We start from the raw sequence: 22,467 nt of genomic DNA, 5'->3' as shown, positions 1-22,467 counted from the left end.
TTGACTGAGGCAGGCCCCCCACCCCCGGTCAGACCCTGGGGGACTCAGGTGCTTGTTCCAAAGACTCTACACAGGTATGTTAAAAATATGTAACATTTAGCCAAATTCTCTCTAAACTGTCATGTACTTTTTTTGGTATTTCTCATCCCATCTGTGCTGATTACCAAGATATTTGTGTCTAAACAGAAGCTGTCTTTCTTATCTGCTTCCTCCCCTGCCTCTTTCCTTCTGGGATGCCACCCGCCGAGCAGGTGGGACTGCCAATGGCCCCAGCCCCTGGAACTTTGCTCAGCCGTGGAGAGCATGTGGGGCAGAGGGAGGCCAGGGGCACCTGCAGCCCCACATAGCCAGGGCTCGCCAGAAAGCCCTTGGGGACAGGAATCCCCCTCCCACTGGCATTAAGCACCCAGCAGCTTGAGCAGCCCAAGCCTTAACTTTAGACCTCTCCTGCCTTTTCCCACTCTCAGGCCTTTAGTTCTGCCCTTTCCGCTTCCTAGAATGCTCTTCTTCCCTGGCGATGTTCATTTACTTGTCAAGACCCAGCTTCAGGGCTGCCACCTCCTGGAAGGTTTCCTGGATTTTTCATTTGCTAAGCACTCTTTTGTGTTTCCATGGCAATTTTCCCTATCCTAAAATAACTCCATTTTAAGTATTTTTCCCATTAGACTGAGGCCCTTAGGATAAAATTACACATCATGTCATCCAGTAGTTTGATGACAGGATGAAGACAACTACTGCCCCTGTAGTGGTTGTGGCACCAACAATTAGAGGAGCACAGCCTGGCAAAGGGACAGTGTGGGGCAGCAGGGAAGATACACATTTGACTTCAGAAAACCAAGCTCCAATTTGAGTGTGGTGATCTACTACTTAGTAATAGCTTAGGGACAAAGAAGTGACACTGGGGACTGTACAGATGGGTAAATACATGGGGTGAAGGTACAGGGTAAGAGGTGGCTTTTCAAGGTAGCTATACCTATATTTATTAAAAATGTACACAAATCAGAAGTTTGTTCCTTAGGGAACTGGTGGGGCAGAGCATTGGAGCCTGAAGTAGGTACTCATGTCATATGCAAGCACTGTGTTTCTCTGAGGGGTAAGGTCAGAGTGCAGGCAAGATAAGGCCCACAGTTCCTTGATCAAGACTGCAGCCAGAACACACTGAGCTCACATTTATAAAAGATACCAGCTTTGCCATGCTCTCAGCTCTGCCCTTCTGTAAACTAAGTTGTTGACCGATCACTTCCATCCCCTATAACCAAGTAATAAACACACTTATTCAATTTCTCCTATGTGCCTACTGCAATCCTGGGAGGTGGTCCTGTAGAGATAAACTGTGAACTCCCTTAGCAACATTAGACCCAGAAAATCCAGTATAAGTTATGAAAATCCCAGGGGTCAAAGGACTCCAAGAATGGCTGAGAAGGCTCATTCTGCTGGATGGACTGAAGGAAGGCACATTTGGTCTGGGCTTCCCAAAAGGGGCTCATTTGGTGGGTAAGGTAAAAGCATATTCCAGGTGGAGTCAGTGGTGAGTGAAGCTATGAGCAGGTGCATAGAGGCAAGAGTGGACAGCATGGTAGGAGAAGTAGGGCAGGAGAGCTAAGTTGGATTCTATGGGAGCTGAAGGGTCATGACATCACCCTATCTGTGTTTCACAAACACCTTGAGACCCTGTTGGAGGGTGGGGAAGGCCAATAAGAATGGAGACAACCAATAGCTATTATCATATTCCTGGAAAGGTTAGGTTAAAATATATATACAAACAATTCAGAGCTGTAATACATATCTGTGAATTAGAGTCACAGGATTTTATAATGAATTAGACTTGGGGAGGGGGAGAAAAACAACTGCAGTGAACACCATACTTTAAGTTACAGTGCAGCACACTTGTCCTCTTGCCCAGTTCCTCAAAGAGAGGACCCATTCATGTAAGAAAGCATAAACACTTTTTCTAAAGAGACATTAATCCTGTCATACCTGGCCACTTAGTCCCTGGTCTAGTGCCCTGGACCATAATTCCACTATGGCTAAGCCAAAGTAACTATCCTCTTTATTTCCTGCCAAGTGCTCCTTAAATAATGAATCTGCTTGGAAAGGAAATCTTTGCTCAGAGCACAGCTTCCCAGTTTCTATGCTCAGGAGGTCTTGGTTTTCTTAGTGCCAATATATTTTTGGACTTAATGAATATTCCTTTTCTACTCATGGACTTCAAGTATTATTTCAGTTAAGTGCAGAGAATTTTGCTGTCCGCCTGGCCTTTATTATGCTGGGTTGAACAGCCGGGATAGGAAGCTGTCCACTACTACTACCCTGTCCAGACAGGACTTCAGCTCTAAGGAAGACTCGAGCCTGGAAGGTAAGGTTCAGAAGAGGCACAAACTGCAAAGCTCCATAGACTCCAGGCTTCCATTGCTATCTTTACAAAGTACTCTCCCTGAAGATCTTTTCCAGCACTAACTCTCTGTGGCTCTCAATTCAAACAAAGAGAACCAGAATGGTTCCCACAAAACCCAGTCCCCTGGGAGAGGCCTCATAATGCTGCTCCCTTGTAGCTGCCCCTGCTGGCTCCTGTGCCATCCAGGTGGCTAGGGAACTCAGGCACACTGTGATTCATGCCTGAGGTTATGAAGCAAGTTGGAGAGAGAGCGACAGGAGTTGGAATGGGTTGGGGATGGGAGGGGATATAGTGCGGCTTAGAGAGAAAGCGTCTTAGGTTCAGTACCTTAGGGAAATGAGATAATCCTCAAACCAAAGAACCAACTCTAAGCTGGGTACTCCTTAGAGCCTTCAAAGCAGATGCTAGTCTGCTCCACTGTCTGTCATTTTCTTAGTCTTTGTGACTCTCTGCTTTATCTACGTGCTGCCCTGGGTCTGAAGGATGCTGCTGAGCCCAGAAGCTTGTTTTCTGCAATGGATGTTGGATCCTGAAATAACTCTTGTTCATTCATTCATATACATCCATTTGGGTGTGTGTGTGTGTGTGTACGTGCTTTGAAAGAGCTAAGGTCTCACTATATTGCCTAGGCTGGCTTTGACCTCCTGGGATTAATCAGTCTTGCCTCAGGCTCCCTAGCACTTGCTTTCATAATGTAAAAATTTTAAAACCTCAACCACCATATTTATTAAAGAAAAATTTAGGTTACCTTAGTGGTATGGATTCTTAAAGTGAATTATAAATCTGAGTTCTAAAATAATTTGCCTGAGAAGAATTCCACAAATTCATACAAGCAATCAAATCAGAGAAGTATATTACAGGAAAGAAAGCAGAGTTACCCTAGGTCAGCTTTTATTCCTCCATGTGAATGTAAAGACCCTTAGAATAAACAATTACTTGACAACTCTTAAGAGCAACAATGGCCCCCTCTATAATCTCAGTACTTGATAATAGCTCTTCTACTATCATCTCAACTTTGTTTATTTTTTAAAGTCAAGATGACTTCATAAATCTTTTCTATATCATGGTGCATCTTTCGACAACACGGAGCCTGGGCACTGTCATATGTAACTGTCCATTCTAAAGGCTTTCTTTGCACCATTAACCACTTGGTATGACAGTAACCAGATAATTAAGACAGGTTTGTTTAATATTCTGAATGAAGGCTTATGATTATTCATTAATCAAAAGTAAACTTCAAAATCTGGCCACTAAAATAAAAGCCCTTATATAATCCGTTTATAATGTAATTATTGCTATGTATATGTTCATGATCTGTGACTTTTTTAAATGTTTAACTGTTTAAACTGCTTAAAATGTATAAAGATTTATGCTCATTTAATTATTGACTACATAAAATTCACTCCTACACATGTTATCTTGATGGAGAAAACCCTGATGAGCAATTACACAGTGATGTTTTTCAATGGAAAGGAAGAAGATACTTTTACAAAGAAATTGTAGAAATAATGAGAATTAACTTCAACAGGGATCTGAAAGTGGAAAGAATTAATTTTCCACATTTGCTTTTCATTAATGTCTTATAGGCAAACTGGCCAAAAAGCTAACTGGAAGGAACTGTTCTTTTTTCCCATCTTGGCTGCTTCACTGATTCAGTCCGTTATTAACTTTATATAGTTTTATACTGGACAATTACAAAGCTCTAGGTACAGTGCTGCTTATAGGAATGTGGAGATTAAAGAAGTACTGATTTCTGCTCTTATGGAAGGAGAACTGACATTAATCAAATATTCACAGTTAACTGATGTCTTATGGTGAATAATTTCTTCACTGGGTACAGGGTATCATGGAGCCAGAGCACTGGACTCACTGCGTCACCATGCTTGGGTCAGATGGACTCAGGTATGTGTCCTGCTTTTAACCTTTAGTGGTTGGCCAAATGACTTCATGAGCTTTCTGCCATTTTAGAACAGGGCTAACCATAAAACTGGTAAAGTTTCATGCAATGACACATAATGCCCAATACGATCTGCAGTGGGCATTCAATAGACACTACTCCTTCCTTTCCCTTGCATTAAACCTTCTCTGACACTGTTAGGAAGAAAATGATTATCTGGTGACAGAATGTTAATTTCCATATTTTAAAGTCAATTTATCCTTTCTGTTGCTTATTCCTCTAAGTTTAGTGTGTCACTTAGAGGAGACAATCACTAATTGTTTACACTGGAGCCCTGAATGCCATCTGTAGCACCAGTTCCGGGGTTCAGAAATTACAGTCTAATAAGGCCCGTGAAGATCCCTTGTAGCTCCATGAAGCACACACCCCATGAAAGAGAAGGCTCTGATCTTCCCAGCCAGCAACGTCTGAAAATGCCTGGAAAAGGCAAGCCCAAGGAACCATGCTACCAAGCCCTCAACCACATTCAGACCCCCAGAAAGGTCAGGATTAGAATTCGCTGAAAGCTGAGGAAAGGAGAAAAAGAAAGGATCACTGAAAGGCAGCACCTCTGTGGCACCAGATGACATCCTTGGAACTTTACATTTAATATCTCATTGGTCCCTCATATTTTCCTTTACAAGATAAGGACACTGGGGCTCCAGAGGGTAATAGGTAGCCCAAGGCCCCAGACTGGGGAAGCCCCATGTCTGGCTGTCTCCAAAACTCATGTTCTTTTCCACGACAGCAGACTATATCGTATTAACAACCCCATGGTTATTGCTTGTTTCAATTTGCAATGCAGCAATTTAGTCATTTTAAATTAATCCTTGAAAAATCACCAAGAGATTAAAATGCAAATTTCAACACGGCTACAGCTCAGTAGTGATTCTATGTCAAAAATCACACAAATTGGTCTTACAAAAGTTCAGAGTCTCTCAAAGGGAAAGCTTTTCTGCTTCATTTTGTATTTTAGGTACAGAAAAGAAAATGATTTCTTTTTCTTTTTTTCCTCCTGAATATCACAAGTCAACTCCAGGGAGGTTGGAGGGTATAATTGAAACAAAAACCTTCCAAACTTGGGTCGCTACATCCCACTGACGAGCTGACCTTGGGCTGGCCAGCTTGGGTCTGTGTGTATAATATGGGGCTCACGTCTACCTCTCACAGAGTAGCTGTAGGGATTAAAATGGAATGGTGCATGTTAGGAGTCTGGCAGATTGGTATTATTATTCTGTTTGGAAACAAGGCCAGATTTTTACTGGTTTGCAAAGGAGGATTTAGGGGACAATGGGTCATACACAGGGAATTGGTTTGCTAATGGCAAAACCTGCAGAGGGAATAAAAGTTTTTTAGATGGAAGGGGTAGGGAAGGTAACGTACAGCACAAATAGAGACTGGTGGTGGAGCTATGAAGATTTTTTTTTTAAAAGAATCTAATCTCAATAATTGTGTTTTAAAAATTAAGAAATTATCTTAAATAGCTTACAGGTGCTTTACACAGTCCTTAAAAATAAAAAGGTGAATGTAACCTAGACTGTAATTTTTAATATAACATTTATCACAAAACATAAGAAACAATATAAATGTCGATTAGCAGGAAAAGCATAGTTAAAAAGAAAAATATGGTATTTCCCTCTCCTAAAACCATCTCACCTGAGGAAAAAACAAAAACAGAATTTTAAAAGGCATAATCCCAAAGAACAGGAGAAGAGACAATAATGGAAGAGAGATGTCAAATTTTTAGATGCCAAAAAATATGTTATTAAAGAAATGGTTCTTGACCCAGGACCATTTATTTCCCAGGGGACATTTGGCAATGCCTTGGAGACACTGTGGCTGTCACAGCTGGGGAGGGTTGTGCTACGATCATACAGTGAGTGAGCAGAGCCCAGGGAGACTGCTAAACACCCCCCAACGTGGAAGACAGCCACGTGCAACAAATCACCTGACCCAAAGGGAAAGCAGAGTGCCCATCGAGGTTGAAAAGAGCAGCTAGACGCCAAGGCTGAGGTGGGCAAATGGGAGCGTAAGCATGAAGCCCAGCGCACACTGCAAAATCCCCAGAAGGCTCGAGAAATACTCAGAACCTCTGAGGACCAGGGGAAGAATGCAAAGGAAAATAGGAGGAATTCAATCCCAAGGTTCTCCTACTCTCTGCTCACTCAGCCATCTTTCTATACCTTTCCAAAGGAGAGTTTATGTCTGCAGGAACTGACCAAGAAAGGCCTGGGGATGCCAGGTACAATGAGGATGAGTATTAAAGCATAACATCAACAATGGAGGACTAGCCGGGCATACACCTATAATCCCAGCACTCTGGGAGGCTGAGGCAGGAAGATGCCAAATTTAAGCCCATATGGGCAATTTAGCGAGATGTTTCAAAATTTTTAAAAATGGGGGAGGAGGCTGAGGTTGTAACTCAGTGTAAAGGCCCTGGGTTCAATTCCTAGTACTATAAAAATAAACTGATTAAATGAAGGTAACTACACACAATGTTGAGACCTCATAACCTGCCTCCCATTCAGCTTTCTGAATGCTGGTAGTAAAGCATCCATTGCCGAGGCAAGAGATACTGGCCAGTCAAAAAGCAAAGATTCTGATACTGATATCTGGGAGGGCCCTACTTCTGAAATTGCCATACCAGTTCCAAACTTCAGAAATTCAGATACTAGTAGGTTGTGGTGGTGCATCCCTGTAAACCTAGCTACTTAGAAGGCTGAGTAGCAGGATAGCAAGTGAGAGGCCAGTCTGGGTGACTTAGCAAGACCTTGTCTCAAAATAAAGCATAAAAAGGGAAGGAGGTTTGATTCTGTAGTAAGTTGCTTGGTGCAGCATAAATGAAGTCCTGAGGTGAATTCCCAGCACAATCAAAAAAAGCGGGGGAGGGGGAATTTTAATCCATCTTCTGTAACAAAGACCACCAGGTCCCAAGTTGCACTCAAGAGTACAGGGTTTCTGGTCAGGTATTTAGTTCCTCACACATTTTTAGTGAGAGTGGAGGTAGTACTGGGGACTGAAACCAAGATGCCTTCTCATGAGCTACATCCTCAGCTCTGTTAGTTTTTCTCTTGTAACAAGATCTACTAAGTCACCTCTGCTGAGATTCAACTTGGGAATCCCTTATGCCTCAGCATTCCAGAGTATAGTCTGTCCCTCTTAAGTATGAGTGGACCTGGGTAATATAGCAACAAGGAATAAGACAAAAAAGTAGGAGAAATAGAAGGAGAAAATAAAGGGGAAGGAAGAGGTAGAAAAGGAGAAAGAAGTGGCAACTTGGGGAGAAGAATGATCTTTTAAAATTAGAAATAAGAGTCTTCCAAATGAGGAACAATATTGGCCATAAGCTAGCTGTAGTGGATTTCTAACTGGTGGTCAGCTTATTACACACAGCTGAATCAAACTAGCATGGTGCTAGGTGCAGGAGGCCCACCTGAGGGTTGTTGTCAGCAGCATAAGGCAGAACAGGAGAAGCTGCAAAAACACCGTTAGAGATGCTGTCTAGAGAGGCTGCTGGAAGCTGAGCTGCTAGATGTCTCGGGCTGTTCTGTAGGAGGACCCTGTCCTGTTGGCTTTCCCAATGAACTCTGGAGAAGCTTGGGTCCTCATCTTGACCATCACTTCCTGGCTCCGGAGGGGAAGATGGTGCACTGCTCAGCCTCATGGAGAAGCTAGCATTGGCTTTCCTGATGGGAACTCAGCTTTCTTCATTGCTGAAAGAGCTCGGGACCTCACTGTTGCTGAGGATGGCTGTGGTACTCCCGGGGGAGCTCTGGTGCTTTCCTTGAGCACTGCCTCCTAGCTCCAGTTCAGATCCCTCAGCCTGTTAGCACAGATCTTTCACTGTGCTGGCATAGACTTTCTAGCTTCCACCACTGACCTTTGAACCTTTCCAGCACAGATCTGTGAAGCGGACCTGCATGAAACTTTGTTTTGGGCTCTATCAAGACCTCCAGTTGGACTTGTGGGAGGCATTGTTATGAGCTCTAGGTTTTCAGGTGGACTCATGAAGGATATTAGGATCTAGGATCTCAGCTGGGGTCTTTAGTGTTCATATGTATAGAAAGATTTCCTGCATTTCTTATATATGATTCTTGAGTGATTCATTATAAAATACTATTATAAAATGTGTCCTGTATTAAATTGTTTCCCTTGCAAAAACCCCAAACCACAACATTAACCACAATGGGAAACTCAAAAGAATGGAAAAATTTGTTGAAGATAGTATAGAGAAGGATTAGAGATGTGGAAAACAAAAGAACAAACAAAATTATAGGATCAATATAGGAGGTACATATCAAAACAAAGAAAAGTAAAAGAAATAATTTTTTTCAAAGAAATAATATATAAAAATTCCTAAACTCTAAAAAATGCCAGTTTTCAGATTGAATAGAATCAGCAAGGGCTCATTAGAATGGATGAAAATGAAAATGGACCCATTAAGGTATGTTACTGCACAATTTTCAGACACTAAAAGACAATGAATCATAAAAAAAGCAGTAACAGTGACTTAATGACAAAGACCTCTAAATTGCATCGTAAAGCTGGAAGTCAGTGAACACCACCTTCAGAATTCAGAAGGAAGAGAGATTTCCAATCTAGAATTCCATACTGAACCAAAGTACCACAAGTAGGATAAATCATTCCCAGTTATTCCAGCCTCTAGAAATGTTGCCTCCAACACAACAGTTTCTCTGGAAATTAATGAGGAATGTTTCACCAAACTAAGGAAATAAAATCAAGGCAGAGGAAGATGTCAAATTCAAGAAGTCTTATAGGACAAAAGATTATACAAGAAAGGAAATGTGGTCATAATTTTACCTATTTCTGTCTGTTCTTTAAAATGTAAATATAAATTCCTGACTCAATGTAAAATGTTTCTGAAGATAGAGGAAGAATGGGAAAGGAAAAACCAGCAAATTAAAAACATTTTGTGTGTGTGTTTCTATGGAAGGAAATCAGAAGTGTTAAAAAATTTTAACTTGTATCTTTCATAAGAAAATCAACAGATATCAAGCAGGAAAAAATTAAGAACAGCAATCAGAACATGGTAAAATATGAGGGAAAATACTAAAAACCGTTAGAAGTAACTACGAGAAGTTATGGGAAGTGAGAAGAACTGTATAGAGGAGGTGGAACTTGCTGGTTTTCATCAAATACTGTGTAGTACTACATGACTTCCAAAGTCATTAATATATATTACTTTAATAAGGCTAAACATACCTTTAAATAAAAATGTCATTAGTGATGGGACTTTAGCTCAGTGGTAGTGTTGCCCAGCATGTGTGAAGCCCTAGGCTTGATACTGAACTACACTAAAATGAAAAAACACAATGTAAATAAGGTGAAATGCGCAGCTTGCCGGGCAGGCCCTGCCCCTGGGGCGCATTGAGACAGCCACTGAGACTGGGTGTGGTGGTGCAGGCCTGTAATCCCAGAGCTTGGGAAGCTGAAAGCAGGAGGATCACTACAAGTCTGATCTACATAGTGAGACGCTGTAGACCCTGCCCTAAATACAGAAAAAAAAAAAAAGTGAAATAAAATAGATATGAAGTTTTTAGAATACTAACCCAAAAAGAGCTAAACAATATAGTTTATAACCCAAATAGTATAAATTCATACAGAAAGGTCTAGAGGGAGGCTTGTCACACTCCACAGGGAAAATGCAATCAGAGAGATGTGACACTAGGCAACCTGTTTCTCCCTCTGCCTCCATTATTAATTTTACCCAATAAAGGTTTTTGTGAGGAATTTTTAATTCCAGATATATATTCACTGTTGTGAGAAAAACCAGATGAATGTACTTGATATGACTCCCATTTGCATGTTTTAAAAAAATACGTACCTCCTAAACTTTAAAGAAAATCAAAAGAACCTTTTGGTCTCAAACAAAATATTATCCAAAGTCCAACACAAGCAGTGGAAATTCACCTGCTCTAAATAAAACAGAGCGAAGTCTCAGCTTCTATCTCCCTCAGGCCTTCTCAGGGCCCCAAAGTATCTTCAGGGCTCCTGACAGCAGTTTGGAAACTACTATTATCATAAAAACACAGTAAAGTAAAGCTCAGACCATGACCTTCTCTCAAGCGGGGATTCCGAGTGCTTTCTCCTTTTGTTTTTTTGTATCATCAGTCACACACACACACACACACACACACACACACACACACACACTTTTCTATGAATTGTATAAATTCATTTAAGTAATAATTAGGTTTCCTAGATATGCCTATCTACTCATCAAACCCTGCTATGTCTATGGGGGAAAGGTTGAAATGGCAACAGAATTTTACTTATCTTTCTAAGTTATTATTCCCTATTCTTATCTATATCGTAGGTTGATTTCAGTCATACATATATATTTTCCTAGAAAATTTCATCTTTTCACAATTTCAAGTTTATTAGATAAGTTTAAGATAATTTTATTCTTTTCAAAAATAGTTTTTAAATGGTTTTTTTCAACTTTACTTTGACAATATTCACTAATAAGGTAACTTACAATTTCTTTTTCTAGCTTTGGATTTGTTGTTGCTATTCTTTTCCTAGCTTCTTTTGGTAGGTTTGCTTGGTGTTACTGGAGATTAAAATTTAATCCAGTGCCTTTGCACTGACCGATATCCTTAGCCCTTTTTGGACGTTTTAGACAACATCTTGCTAAATTGTCTAAGCTCGCCTTGCACTTGTCATCCTCTTGCCTCAGCTTCTCAGATGGCTGTGATTACAGCTGTGTGCCACCACATATGGCTCTTTTTCTAGCTTCTTAAATTAAAACTCAAGTTCATTACTTTTACAAAAGCATTCAAAAAGCTGGACATGGTGACACATGCCTGTTATCCTAGCACTCTAGGAGGCTGAAGCAGAAAAACTGTAAGGTTGAGCCCAGCCTGGGCAACTTAGAGAGGCTCTGTCTCGATCAATCAATATAATAAAATGAAATAAAAGAAAATAAAAACTAAAAAGAGGCTGAGGATAGCTCAGTGTGAAGATGCTGGGTTCAATCCCAATACTCGGAGGTGAGAAAAGGTGATTAAAAGCTATTAATTGATGATTTTGGCCACATTCCCTTGTGTATTTGTTCTTCAGTGTTATTATTAATTTCTAATCAATATCCAATTTTAATATCTTACTGCCTATGATCCAGTTGCCATTTTGAGTAGTTTTGTTTGGTTTTTAAACCTTTAATTTATTGATCTCTAGTTTTATTTCACTGTAATAAAGAATAGTGACCTGTGGTGTTTAATGAATATTCTATTTTGAAATTTTTAAAATACATTATATGATAAATTTTTGTCAAAGTTCCATGACATCTGAAATTTATACTTTAATAACTTTTAGCTATTTGGTCTTTTAACAACCTTTTCCCTCTGGCTCTGGTCTTCTTTCAGGAGTTTCTTGCTCATCTCTTTTTGCAGTCCTCCATCGTCTATACTGAATTGACTACTGAACATTAGTGATCGTTCTCTACTGCAGAAATTCTCCAGTTTTCTAGTTCATAGTGGCTCACTCTGCCATCATGGAAACATTTTTCTCCTTAATGTCACATTTCCACTTCAATAGAAAATTTTGAGAAATAAAAACTAAATATTGTGGGCTCAATGTATAATGTTCAGACTTGAAAATAAGCTGTGTTTGAGCTCCAGTTCTACCACTTCTTTACTGTAGGTCTTTGAATATGTTACTTCAATCCTCAGGGCTTCTGTTTTTAATATAAAATGAAAATAATTATAGTAGTTACCACCTAGGCTTGTTAAGAGAGGTAATTGAGAAAATGGAGACAAACCACTGAGCAGATCATCTGACAAGCAGTAGAACATTAGCTATTGTTGCAAAGGGAACTTTGGTCTGAATTTTTTTTATTACTTAATGTCAAACATAAATTAAGCAACATTTTCAACCACAGCCTCATCATATAAATAATAAAATTTATGGATATGCTTGACAATCCAATTTATTAAGACTGTTAGCTGATCACAATACTATAGCCTAACTTCATTAATTACATTCGACTACTTGACATTTCTATCTTTCTACTATATAAATGATACTCAGATAATTTTTCTTTCTGTGGCTTTAAAAAGAAAATCAAACATATACTCAAAAAATAGAAAGTAGGAACTCAGATAATTGTACACCATGTTCAAAGCTGTACAATCAGAAGGTAAGAACAACCCAAGTGCCCATACATGGATGAATAGATAACCAAAATACAAGTATACACATACAAGAGAATATTATTCCGTCTTAATAAGAAAGTATGTTCTAAAGCACACTACAATGTGGATAAATTTTGAAGACATTATGCAAAGTGAAATAAGCCAGATACAAGAAGACAAATATTTTACTATTCCACTTAGATGCGGTACTTAAGAGTAGTAAATTCAGACTGAAAGAATGATGGTTGCCACAGACTGGTGAAGGGGGAGAATAGGGAGATGTTCATTGGGTACAGAGCTTCAGTTTTGCAAGATAAAAAAGAATTCTGGAGACTGACTGAACAACAATATAATTGTTCTTAAAACCATTGAATTTCACACTTAAAACTTAAGATAGTACATTTTATGTTATGTATATTTTACCAAAATTAAAAAAAAAAAAAAACAAGTACTTTGGTAGTGGCTATTTTATATTTGATTCCACACAATACTATTTATAATCATATTAAAATATTTTGAAAATATGCCATGAAACTGGACATATCATGTAGTGTTCAGGGAGCAAGTATGAACCTTCTACTTTCTCACACTTGGTCTACTGCTCCTAAGTCATTAAGAGGTGAGGATGGGAGTCACATTTTACTCACAAAGAGTTTACTCCCTGAAAAGTGAACACAGAGACTGGGTGTGGTGGCGCGTGCCTATAATCCCAGCACTTGGGAGGCCGAAAACAGGAGAATCACTATGACTCTGATCTACATAATGAGACCCTGTACCAAATACATTAAAAAAAAAAAAAAAGTGAATACAGAGGTGTAAGAAGTACAGGTTTAATTCTACTTGAGTAAATCTACCTTAATAAAGAAATATTTATATAAAAAATTTCTTTATACCAACATTTTATTTATGATGGCAGAAATGAGAAAAAAGTGTACAACTGTGAGTAAATGCCTAAATAATTTATGTAGCAAACGGAGTAGTATACACTAAATAAAAATGATTCTTATAAATAAAAACAGAAAAAATGCTCATATAATAGACAAATTAACTATGTAAAAATGTACATTTGAAAAAGACAGCAATAAGACAGTAATATATTAATAGGTAATTACCTTTTCTTGCTTTTTAAAAAAACTGATACAGAGTCTCACTATGCAGTTCAGACATGTAGTGATCCTCCTATCTCAGCCTCCTCAGTGCTGAGATTATAGGTGGGCGTCACCACGCCTGGTTTCAGGGCTGGCACGGTGTGCCCAGGGGCTCTGGGGCCAGCAGGGCATGTGGTACAGGGGGCTGAACTCAGGACCTTGTGCTTAAAGGCAGGCACTTATGCCACTGAGCTATCGCCCCAACCCAGTAAGTAATTACCTCTGAGAAATAAGAATAACACTTTTCCTTGTCTTTATATTCTCTATACGTTAGACACAGTTTCATTCTGCTTCCGTATGTTTCTTTTTGTAATCAACTGTTAAAGCTTTTGATTTTTATATTTTCAAATGTATCCATTTATTTTTTTTAAAAAGATGTAGAAAGAGAAAAGAACAAATTTAACATTTCCTTCCTAAATACTCACATTCTCAGGTATGCTGGGAAGTTCTCTGGTATCAGGCACAGTAAAGTAAGAATGCTGGAAAACAAAAGCACAAGCTGTATATTTTTTGCAAGAATGTATAGCAAGCATATTAGTCAAAATTCAGATAAATAATTTGAAGATACTTTCTTACTTAGATGAAGATAACAGAGTTGCCATGAAATTATCCATGGAATGTTTTCTTAGGACAATGCTAGATTAAACCAGCTGTATTAACTCATCAGTTTGTTGCATGAAGTTCTTTTCTATGAGCGATGAACTTCTTTAGGGAGCGCAAAGAGATTAAAGGCTAAATTTCCTTATGATACTTGAAGGCTTCTGAACACATGAAAGCTGTAGGTTTTACAACTTATTGTTCAACAGTGCAGATGGGCTCTAGAGGCCAAATAGCAGTAAATTCACCCAGTGTCAGTCTTTGTCAGCCAGAGCTGCCATTTCCCTTCAGCATTTGAGATTATATCCATCTATAAACTATGATGAAAATCTGCCCAAGTGACACAAAGGACACCTACAGTTGAAGGATCACTGCACCTACAGCACTACAGCTGTTTAACAATGAGAGCCTCTCTAGGACGCACACTCTGAGAGCCTAACTTCTAGTGGCTGCCAGTGGAGGGACCTGGAGACGTGATGCAGTCAAAAACTGGCCTCTTCAAAGACTTTCAAGGAGGCATTTCCACATATCCACCAAGCATGTGCCCTTGCATTTAAATGACAACAGGTTCAACTGATGATACCTCTTTCGCCTCTGTTAAAGACTCAGAGGATAATGGTAAGCAGGACTGGAAAAAGCCTGGTGACGGCCAATTAAAGACGGGATCGTGAAAGGCCAGGCGAGGTCATGTACAGAGAAGGTCAGCTTAGTCATAGCCTGAGTTTAAACCTGGACCCCAAAGTGTCATTTTAGGAAGTGCTACTCTACTCTCTATTTCTGGGTAACTGCAAAATAGTTAGGTTCCTAGAAAAAAATGAAAGGCCTTAGGAACAACTGTAACAATAACAATAAATAGTATGAGATGCTTGTAAGTCAACAGAAGCTTATGAATCACTTGTTATATGGGAGACTTCACAACAAGCACCTTATAAATATTATCTCTAAGCTCCATAATAAATTATGTATCATATTACAAATGAAAAGTTAATATTCACAGAGGCAAAATATTCAAATGTCACAGAGCTCATATGTGGTAGAACTAGGACTGAGACCAGGTCTGTATGATGAGAACCATGTCCTGTAGACTATATCAGACTATTTTATTTTATTTTTATATGTAAATTATAGCTAAAAGAACTTGAATTAAAATAACAAACTAAAAAGTAAAAATCAATATTTAAAATATTAAAAAGCTCTGCAATGTACTGTTCCAAAATCTGTGTGTATCAATATGGTATCTATGAAATATAATAAATGGTACCACAAGGAAAATAATTGAACAATGAGGATTGAAATAGGGAAAGTAAAGCACAAGGCTCAAACTGGCTCCATAAGATACCAACTTAATGCCACATTCTGGAAGCAGCTTCTGGAAGCATGTAGTACCAGATGCCCACACAGTGAGGGAGACATCAAGTAGGGTGTGACACAGTCAGAGACAGAACTGGCTCAAGTGTCGTCCACTTGATCGCTATGTGAGCTCCGGCAACTTAATAGCACAAAACCTCAGTTTCAGAATCTATGAGTAGGAACCATACTGTATACTTCAAAAATCGTTGTGAGGAAAAAAACATTATATATATGCAGTGCCTACTCTTTAATAAATGGTATTTTATTATAAAATTATTATTTGCTCTCAAGTGCTAGCTTGCATTTCTATTTTTCTCAATTATATATATCAGATACATGGAAACACTCCCTTACAGAATGACTAAAGATACCGTCTTTAGACGGTTTACTGATGACGGCTTACCAAAACTTCGGGATTTATAAGCTAGATGAGACTAGTCTTCAAAATCAGAGATGCAACGTGAACAGAATTCATGGTGAAAAAAGAAAAAAAAAAGTTGCCTTTACAGATGCAATGGATTGTAAATGGTGAGTCAACGCAATTCCAAAACTGAGTAGTCCCGGGGGCTGTCCTTCGAGATTCTGTCTTGCTCCATTGCCCATGAAATGCTGGGGACCAGGGGAGGTCAGAAACATTCCTAGAAACCACTAGCATGAAACAGCTACACACCCCAACAGTTCCTCCTGCCTGAGCTGGCTTGTCCTTGAGGCCTGGCAGCAGACTGCCTGTGCAACCGTTTGGGGCAGGAGTGGCCCTTCCTCCCCAGCAGCTGGTGACCCAGCTGGCTCCTCCACTGCTACCTGTCGGATGTCATTACGGACTGAAGCAGTGAGATCAAGCTGCTTAGAAAAAGGGACAGAGACAAAGGCAGGATTGCTTAGCTTTAGTGATGTCTAGGGCAGGACTAAAGCTCATTTGTTCTTTTCTAGACAGAACCCCCTTGCCTGCAGGAATTTTTGTACCAAAGCTTCGTTCTTTCTTTCCCATGTTCTATGAAAATGCAGAAAAACCTTTATAAATTCCTTCCTGCTTTTTGTCCTTCCCCTTTCCTTGCCTTTTTCTTCTCTTTCTTCTTCTTTCAATATACATGTCATCGTGGGAACACAAATGGCTTTGAAGCCAGCCCTGCGTTGAAAAACTCAAATCTTATCATTTCTTAACCATATGACTTGGCATGAGCAAGTGCCTTTTCCTTTCTAAACCTTTCATCTACAAAATAAGACATTAGGATCTATTTTGTGGAACTGTTTTGAATATTAGAGATATATATTTGATATAAATTAAAACAATAAAATAGATCTGTTATTAGCTATTGGTAGTAATACAAATTTCAATTTTATCATTTGGAAAAAACCATAAGAAACATTGATTTTCCTGGGGGGGGGTATATATATTTTCCTAACTATTGAATACCAACACTATACCTGGTTCTAATAAAGCTGAAAGAGAAAACTTTCAGGTCCCACAACATATGAGAAATAACTCCTGGATAATCATGGATACCAGGAAAGGCTGTCAACCTGAGAATTCCAACGAAGGTAATGACAAACCTTCAACCTACTCAATTAAGAAAATCGCAGTAACTGAAATATAGAAAAGAACCCCTGAACATCTTCTAATGGCTTATCTAACAGATGAGGAGACTGAGGCCCACAAAGTTAAAGGTCTTGATTAAGGTTACCTAGATCACTGGCAAAACAGACAACTAGGATGGAAATCTCCCAATAGATAATACAGAGGAATTCCACACTGGCATACTGCAGAAGATACAGCACATATGTAGAAGCATTCAAAGAAATGGTTAATACTGTACAGGAGAAATTGGGTTAAGGACTCTCACCTTCTGTATTGAAGGGACATTCAGTCCACTGAGGGAGAGAGGAAAAAACAAATCATTCTAATGTGGTAAAACTAATTCCTACAAAGTGTAAAAGGTACTCGGGGAAACTCAGGAGAAGCTTTAGCTAAGCCTGCAAGGTCAAGGGAAGATTTCTATTAAAATAAAATGAGGGCTGATCCTGAAGGATGCATATGCAAGACCTGGCAGACAGAGACAACTCTGAGGGCTGAGAGTGCAGGATGGGCTTCATTCAGGATTGGGAGATGGGCAAAGGGTCACCAGGGTGTCCAGGACAGGGGCTCAGAGGCAGGAAGGGCCAGTCATCCTATTTCTGCCTAGAATCTGCATTCAAGGAGGTGCAGGTGAAGGGATGATGGCCAGAGAATAGCCTTGGGGGATGTGGGGACCATCCATTCCTCCTGGAATCTTAGGGAAAGGAAGAAGTTTCTCTTGTCTGTCCCATGATCAATTCTGAATATTCAAGGTGGGAGAGGGGGAGGTGCAGATGACCAAAGACGATCCCATTTGGCCAACTCCCCCTGATTGCTTATAATGAAATGCTTTCTCAGGATGGCTATGCTTCTGCCCCACTTACCACGCTGAGATGAACAGACACGCCTGGGTCAGGGATGGGAAGTCTGTGCAGAGTTTCAAGAAGTTCATTCCACTGACTCTCCTGAAAGAAATAGCAGGCCTCAATCACAACGCAATGCTGAGCCCTTATTAGGTTTGGGCACACTGTGAACCTGGCTGGATGAGTGAGATGGTGGTCGATGCCAGCCCCATTACTGGAAAAGTTTGATATTCAAGTAGGGTTGGACCGAAGACTGTATGGCTCAAACATAAGAGCCAAACGGATCCTCCCACACTGAGTCTGACATTTTCTACTCAGTGAGACACCTACCATGACCGCCTTTTATGGATCATATACCATAAGCTCTCAGTAAATCTATCCCTTCAACTCCATAGCAACAACTTTTAAATGCAAACAATCTGAGCTTCCAGGGCGGGGGTGGTTGGGAGAAATAACGATGGCACTGTGGATCTTGTCTTCATCATCATTACCCTCAATTAATTTTATTGAGTGGTATACAAGGCAGCCTCCAATTATGGAAAGTCAGAAATGAACTGAGCACACCAGTGTACAATATAGGATGGTGGCTGCGCATTTTAATTAGTGAAATTGAGCAACAGAATGACATACAAAGCAGTACAAATTATTCAATTGAAAACAGATTTGCCTTTAAGATGCTCAAGAGAACACTGCTCAGAGAATGATTCAAAAGGCATTTCTCCCACCTGGAAGAGTTCTGTGAGTATAATAGTAATAAGTTTACACTGGTATCTTTTTGTTATGTAGCTGATCCTCCCAACCACCCCACTTCACAGATACGAAGACTGAGGCCAGGAAAAGTGAAGTGCCAAGTCTCACATCAGACACTGAGTGCACAGCTTTGGGGTAAAATGCAGGTGTATTGTGTTCAATCCCAGACCCTTCTTTGCCTCTGGAAGTGCACTTAAGGAAAGGAGAAAGAGGAGTCTGGACAACAAGCTTGTTTCCATCTGAACTCTGACAATCAAGTAAGTTCCTCACAGAGGACATGAATTTACAGGGGTGGACGTATGTGTTTTGTTTTGCTCTGCAACAGTCTCAAATTTACAGAACAGTTGTAGAAATGGTATAAAAAGCTTTTCATTTTGTGATCTGTCTGAGAATGAGTTGCTGACATTATGCTTCTCATTCACAGACATAAACAAGATGTTTCCCTACATAAGCGCAGATAATTATGATTAGAAAATTAACCTTCATGCAGCATTACCATCTAATCTTCAGATCCTATTCTGTCTCATGGTCTTCTGTCTGGAACAGTTCCTCATTCTTTCCTACATGTGTATAACCTTGACAGGAGCTCACCCATTTTGTAGATTCTCAATTGATATTTTTTCAAGATTCAAATTCCAATTTCTTTTTTTATTGAAATTTGCTTTTGTCATTTAATTCCTCTGGTTTTTCTACTGTAAGATGACAACCTTTGCATTTATTAACTATGTTGTAGCATGATAATATAAGTGTCTCATTCCTCAAACACTCCAAAGGAGAAACCTATCTTGTCCAACTTTGTCCAAAGATTTCTAGATGACAGAAGTTTAGGGATTTTCGGAGTGAAGGGGACAGGAGTGGGGAGAGGTATGGTTTTCTTTTTTTTAAGTGCAAACTCTTTCCTCTTGCTCTAATCTAGGGCCAAAACCTTGGAAACTAGCCAATTGTAGAAAATTCTTTACCATCCACATCATAACTCCTGCAACAAGAAGAAACTTTATAAAAAGAGTCATGGCTTCAGGACAGATAAGTTCCAACTGACAAAAACAGTCTCTAACACACCAGGAGGCAGAGGCCTTGCTCAAGGAATGGCCCAGAGGAAAGATGAACTCATATGACAGGGTCATAATCTGGTCTCCCCCATGCCTAGGTTGTACCTACCCAATGTTTCCAGAAAAAAAAAAAAATGTATACTAAATTCTCTTGCTGTTTTTCAGAAAACTGTGAATCAAATCTCCAATTCAAAAACTGTTAACAGCCTACATGTTATACAATTTTATTAAAGATACTTTTCAAATTTGAGTGAAAATCTGAATGTGACTAAAGATAACATTGAATCAAACATCAATGTCCAGATCCAAGGCAACCTCTTAACTCATTTATCAAAGAGTAAATCATTTCTTTCATGACAGAATCCCAGACACCTAAACTTCTTTCAGAATGAGTATAGTGACCAAGAGAACCATTTCCACTTCCATTACATTTCCTTTCTTTTACTGTGACCTAATTGGGAGTAAATCTAACTTGAAGAATAGATTTATACATTATCTATGCAATTTTCACTTTTCCTCCCAAACAGCATTTCCCAAAGTGTATTTCGGGAAATACAGCTATCTCAGAATATTATTTGCCATGGAATTAAAAGGGCTTGAGCCCAAGTGAAATGAGAAGCACTGTGTAGCAAAGATTCTCTCCTGTAAAGAAACAACCCAAAATAAAGAAAATGCTTTATTCTCAAAGATACTAATGGACTTTTTTTAAGACACAGGGTTAAGATAAAGCCTTACTATGCAGGCTCAGACTCTTAGTGATCCTCCTGTCTCAGCCTCCCCAGTGCTGGGATTACAAGCATGTGCCACTGTGTCCAGTTTCAGTGGCCAGCACAGCACGTCTGGGATTCTCCAGGCTGGCACGGCATAAGGTACCAGGGATCGAACTTATGTACCTTGGTAAGCAGGCACTTAGACTGCTGAGCTATCTCCTCAGCCAGGATGTACCTTTTATAATCATCAAAGAAATTCCAAATAAAGTGCCCAGTAAAAGCAAACTATTCCTATAAGTCTAGGTACATGATATGATGTTATATAGCCATGATAAATGTTTATATCTTTTTAATAGCATGGAAGAAATGATTCTATTATTATGGTGCCTGAATATATGGACTACAAAATCTGAACAGAGTCCAATTCACCTCTATTGTCCAAGGAGGAGATCTTAGTATACCATTTCTTCCAAAAGTACAATCAAGTACAGCTGAACTTTTAAAGTAATTTTCAGACACTTGGAGAAATTACCCTGAACGCACCACAAAGCTTTATCAAAATGGGAACTTGGGCAGCTGGACTGTCACTTAACTTGTGTTAAGTATATTGCTTGCAAACCCTGAATTTGTAGCATGATACAAACAGTTCAAATCAGCACCTCAGCAAAAGTATAATTTCATTCATATCAAGAATTTTCAGGGCTGCTTGGGCACATTAGACATTTGTGAATATTAACTCTATAAATGCTAAGGGTCTATTTATCATTGCTCTAACTCAAAGAAAAAAATACAAAAGAAAGCAACCCCAATACAAGCAGCATTTATTTTAGGAAAGAGAGTTGGGTCAGATTAGATTAAAGGCGATTTTCTTTTCCTTCCTATGATTTTTTGAATTTCCCACTTTCTCAATGTTTTAGTGAAATATAGCTCATTTATTGCTTTCATAATCATAAAATTAAAGTTTACTTGTTAAAAGGAATTATTTTTTTAAAAGGCAAATACCTGTCTTTTTGTTGTGTACTCTGCCAAGATGTTAAGTAGCTTATAAAATACCTCGAACCATGGGAGATAGCTGAGGGAAGAAGAAACAGAAATATTAGTATGCAAGTCAAAAACAGAACCAGGACCCAATTCAAGACTGATACGTTTGAGTTTTTCTCTACATCCTGAAGAGTCTTCCTGTCATAGATTGTGCTGGAATCACAGATGGGCAAAATGCTAATTATTTCTAGGATTTAAAAGAAAACTGCCTATGTGAGGCAGAGGAGTGAATGTCCGTTATAAATTATTCCCATGCCTCAAAGCCAAACAGGTTCACAGAGAAGGAATTCAAAGCCAACTCTGCAATCAGATGCATCTCTGAGTGGTCCCTAGGCCTCTCCAAACCACACCCACCATCCCAAGTGACAGGGGATGACAATTCTCATGACTGGACACCAACTGCTGCTGGTATCTGCAAGTTGTTCCACAGGCCACACACACTCCAAGCCCCTCCTGTTGATATACCAGACCTTGTGCCTCTAATGCACCCACTCTATCCTCTCCGCAAGATGACTGACTCACACTTCATGCCCACTGCCCTTCACTAGGTCCTGACCACTGCTGCTCAAGACTTGCAAGATGGCCTGGCTATTGAGCTAGACTTTTAAGGCCACCCTCTGTATGACTCTTTGACTGGCATTTCTAAAATGTAAATCTGCTTCACACCCTGGATTAATTCCTGCAATGGAGTCCCATCTAGCAGTTGGCACTTCATAGGATGGCTTTTGAGGTTCTTCCTTGTCAGGCTCTTGACCACCTCTTCAGTGGTCTCTTTCTACTTGGTCGTATGCCTGCTCCTCTCATGCAGTCTCATTCCAGAATATCAGACAGCCTCTAGGCTGCCTCAGCTAGCACACCTTGGCCCTTTTCTCTCTCAGACCTGGGTGGCCTAGTCTAGTTGATTTCTGCTCACCCTAACAGGA

General features: G+C 39.6%; 1 protein-coding gene across 5 annotated transcripts in view; it reads right to left on the bottom strand.

Moving 5' to 3' along the window:
• Window positions 1-22,467, bottom strand: part of Dennd1a (DENN domain containing 1A) — a 578,498-nt gene that overhangs the window by 281,354 nt on the left and 274,677 nt on the right. For all 5 annotated transcript variants that reach the window (XM_004641595.2, XM_023701683.1, XM_023701685.1 and 2 more), the window contains 3 exons: window positions 21,506-21,575; window positions 18,016-18,096; window positions 14,058-14,111 (listed from right to left, as the gene is read on the bottom strand). In XM_004641595.2, the coding sequence (XP_004641652.1) occupies window positions 14,058-14,111; window positions 18,016-18,096; window positions 21,506-21,575 (205 nt within the window). The remainder of the gene's footprint in view (window positions 1-14,057; window positions 14,112-18,015; window positions 18,097-21,505; window positions 21,576-22,467) is intronic.

This window comes from Octodon degus, unplaced genomic scaffold (genome assembly GCF_000260255.1).
Source record: "Octodon degus isolate 3935 unplaced genomic scaffold, OctDeg1.0 scaffold00138, whole genome shotgun sequence".
In the NCBI taxonomy this organism is placed as follows: Eukaryota; Metazoa; Chordata; class Mammalia; order Rodentia; family Octodontidae; genus Octodon; species Octodon degus.
Note: the sequence above shows the minus strand (reverse complement) of the source record. Positions and strands in the feature narration are given on the sequence as shown.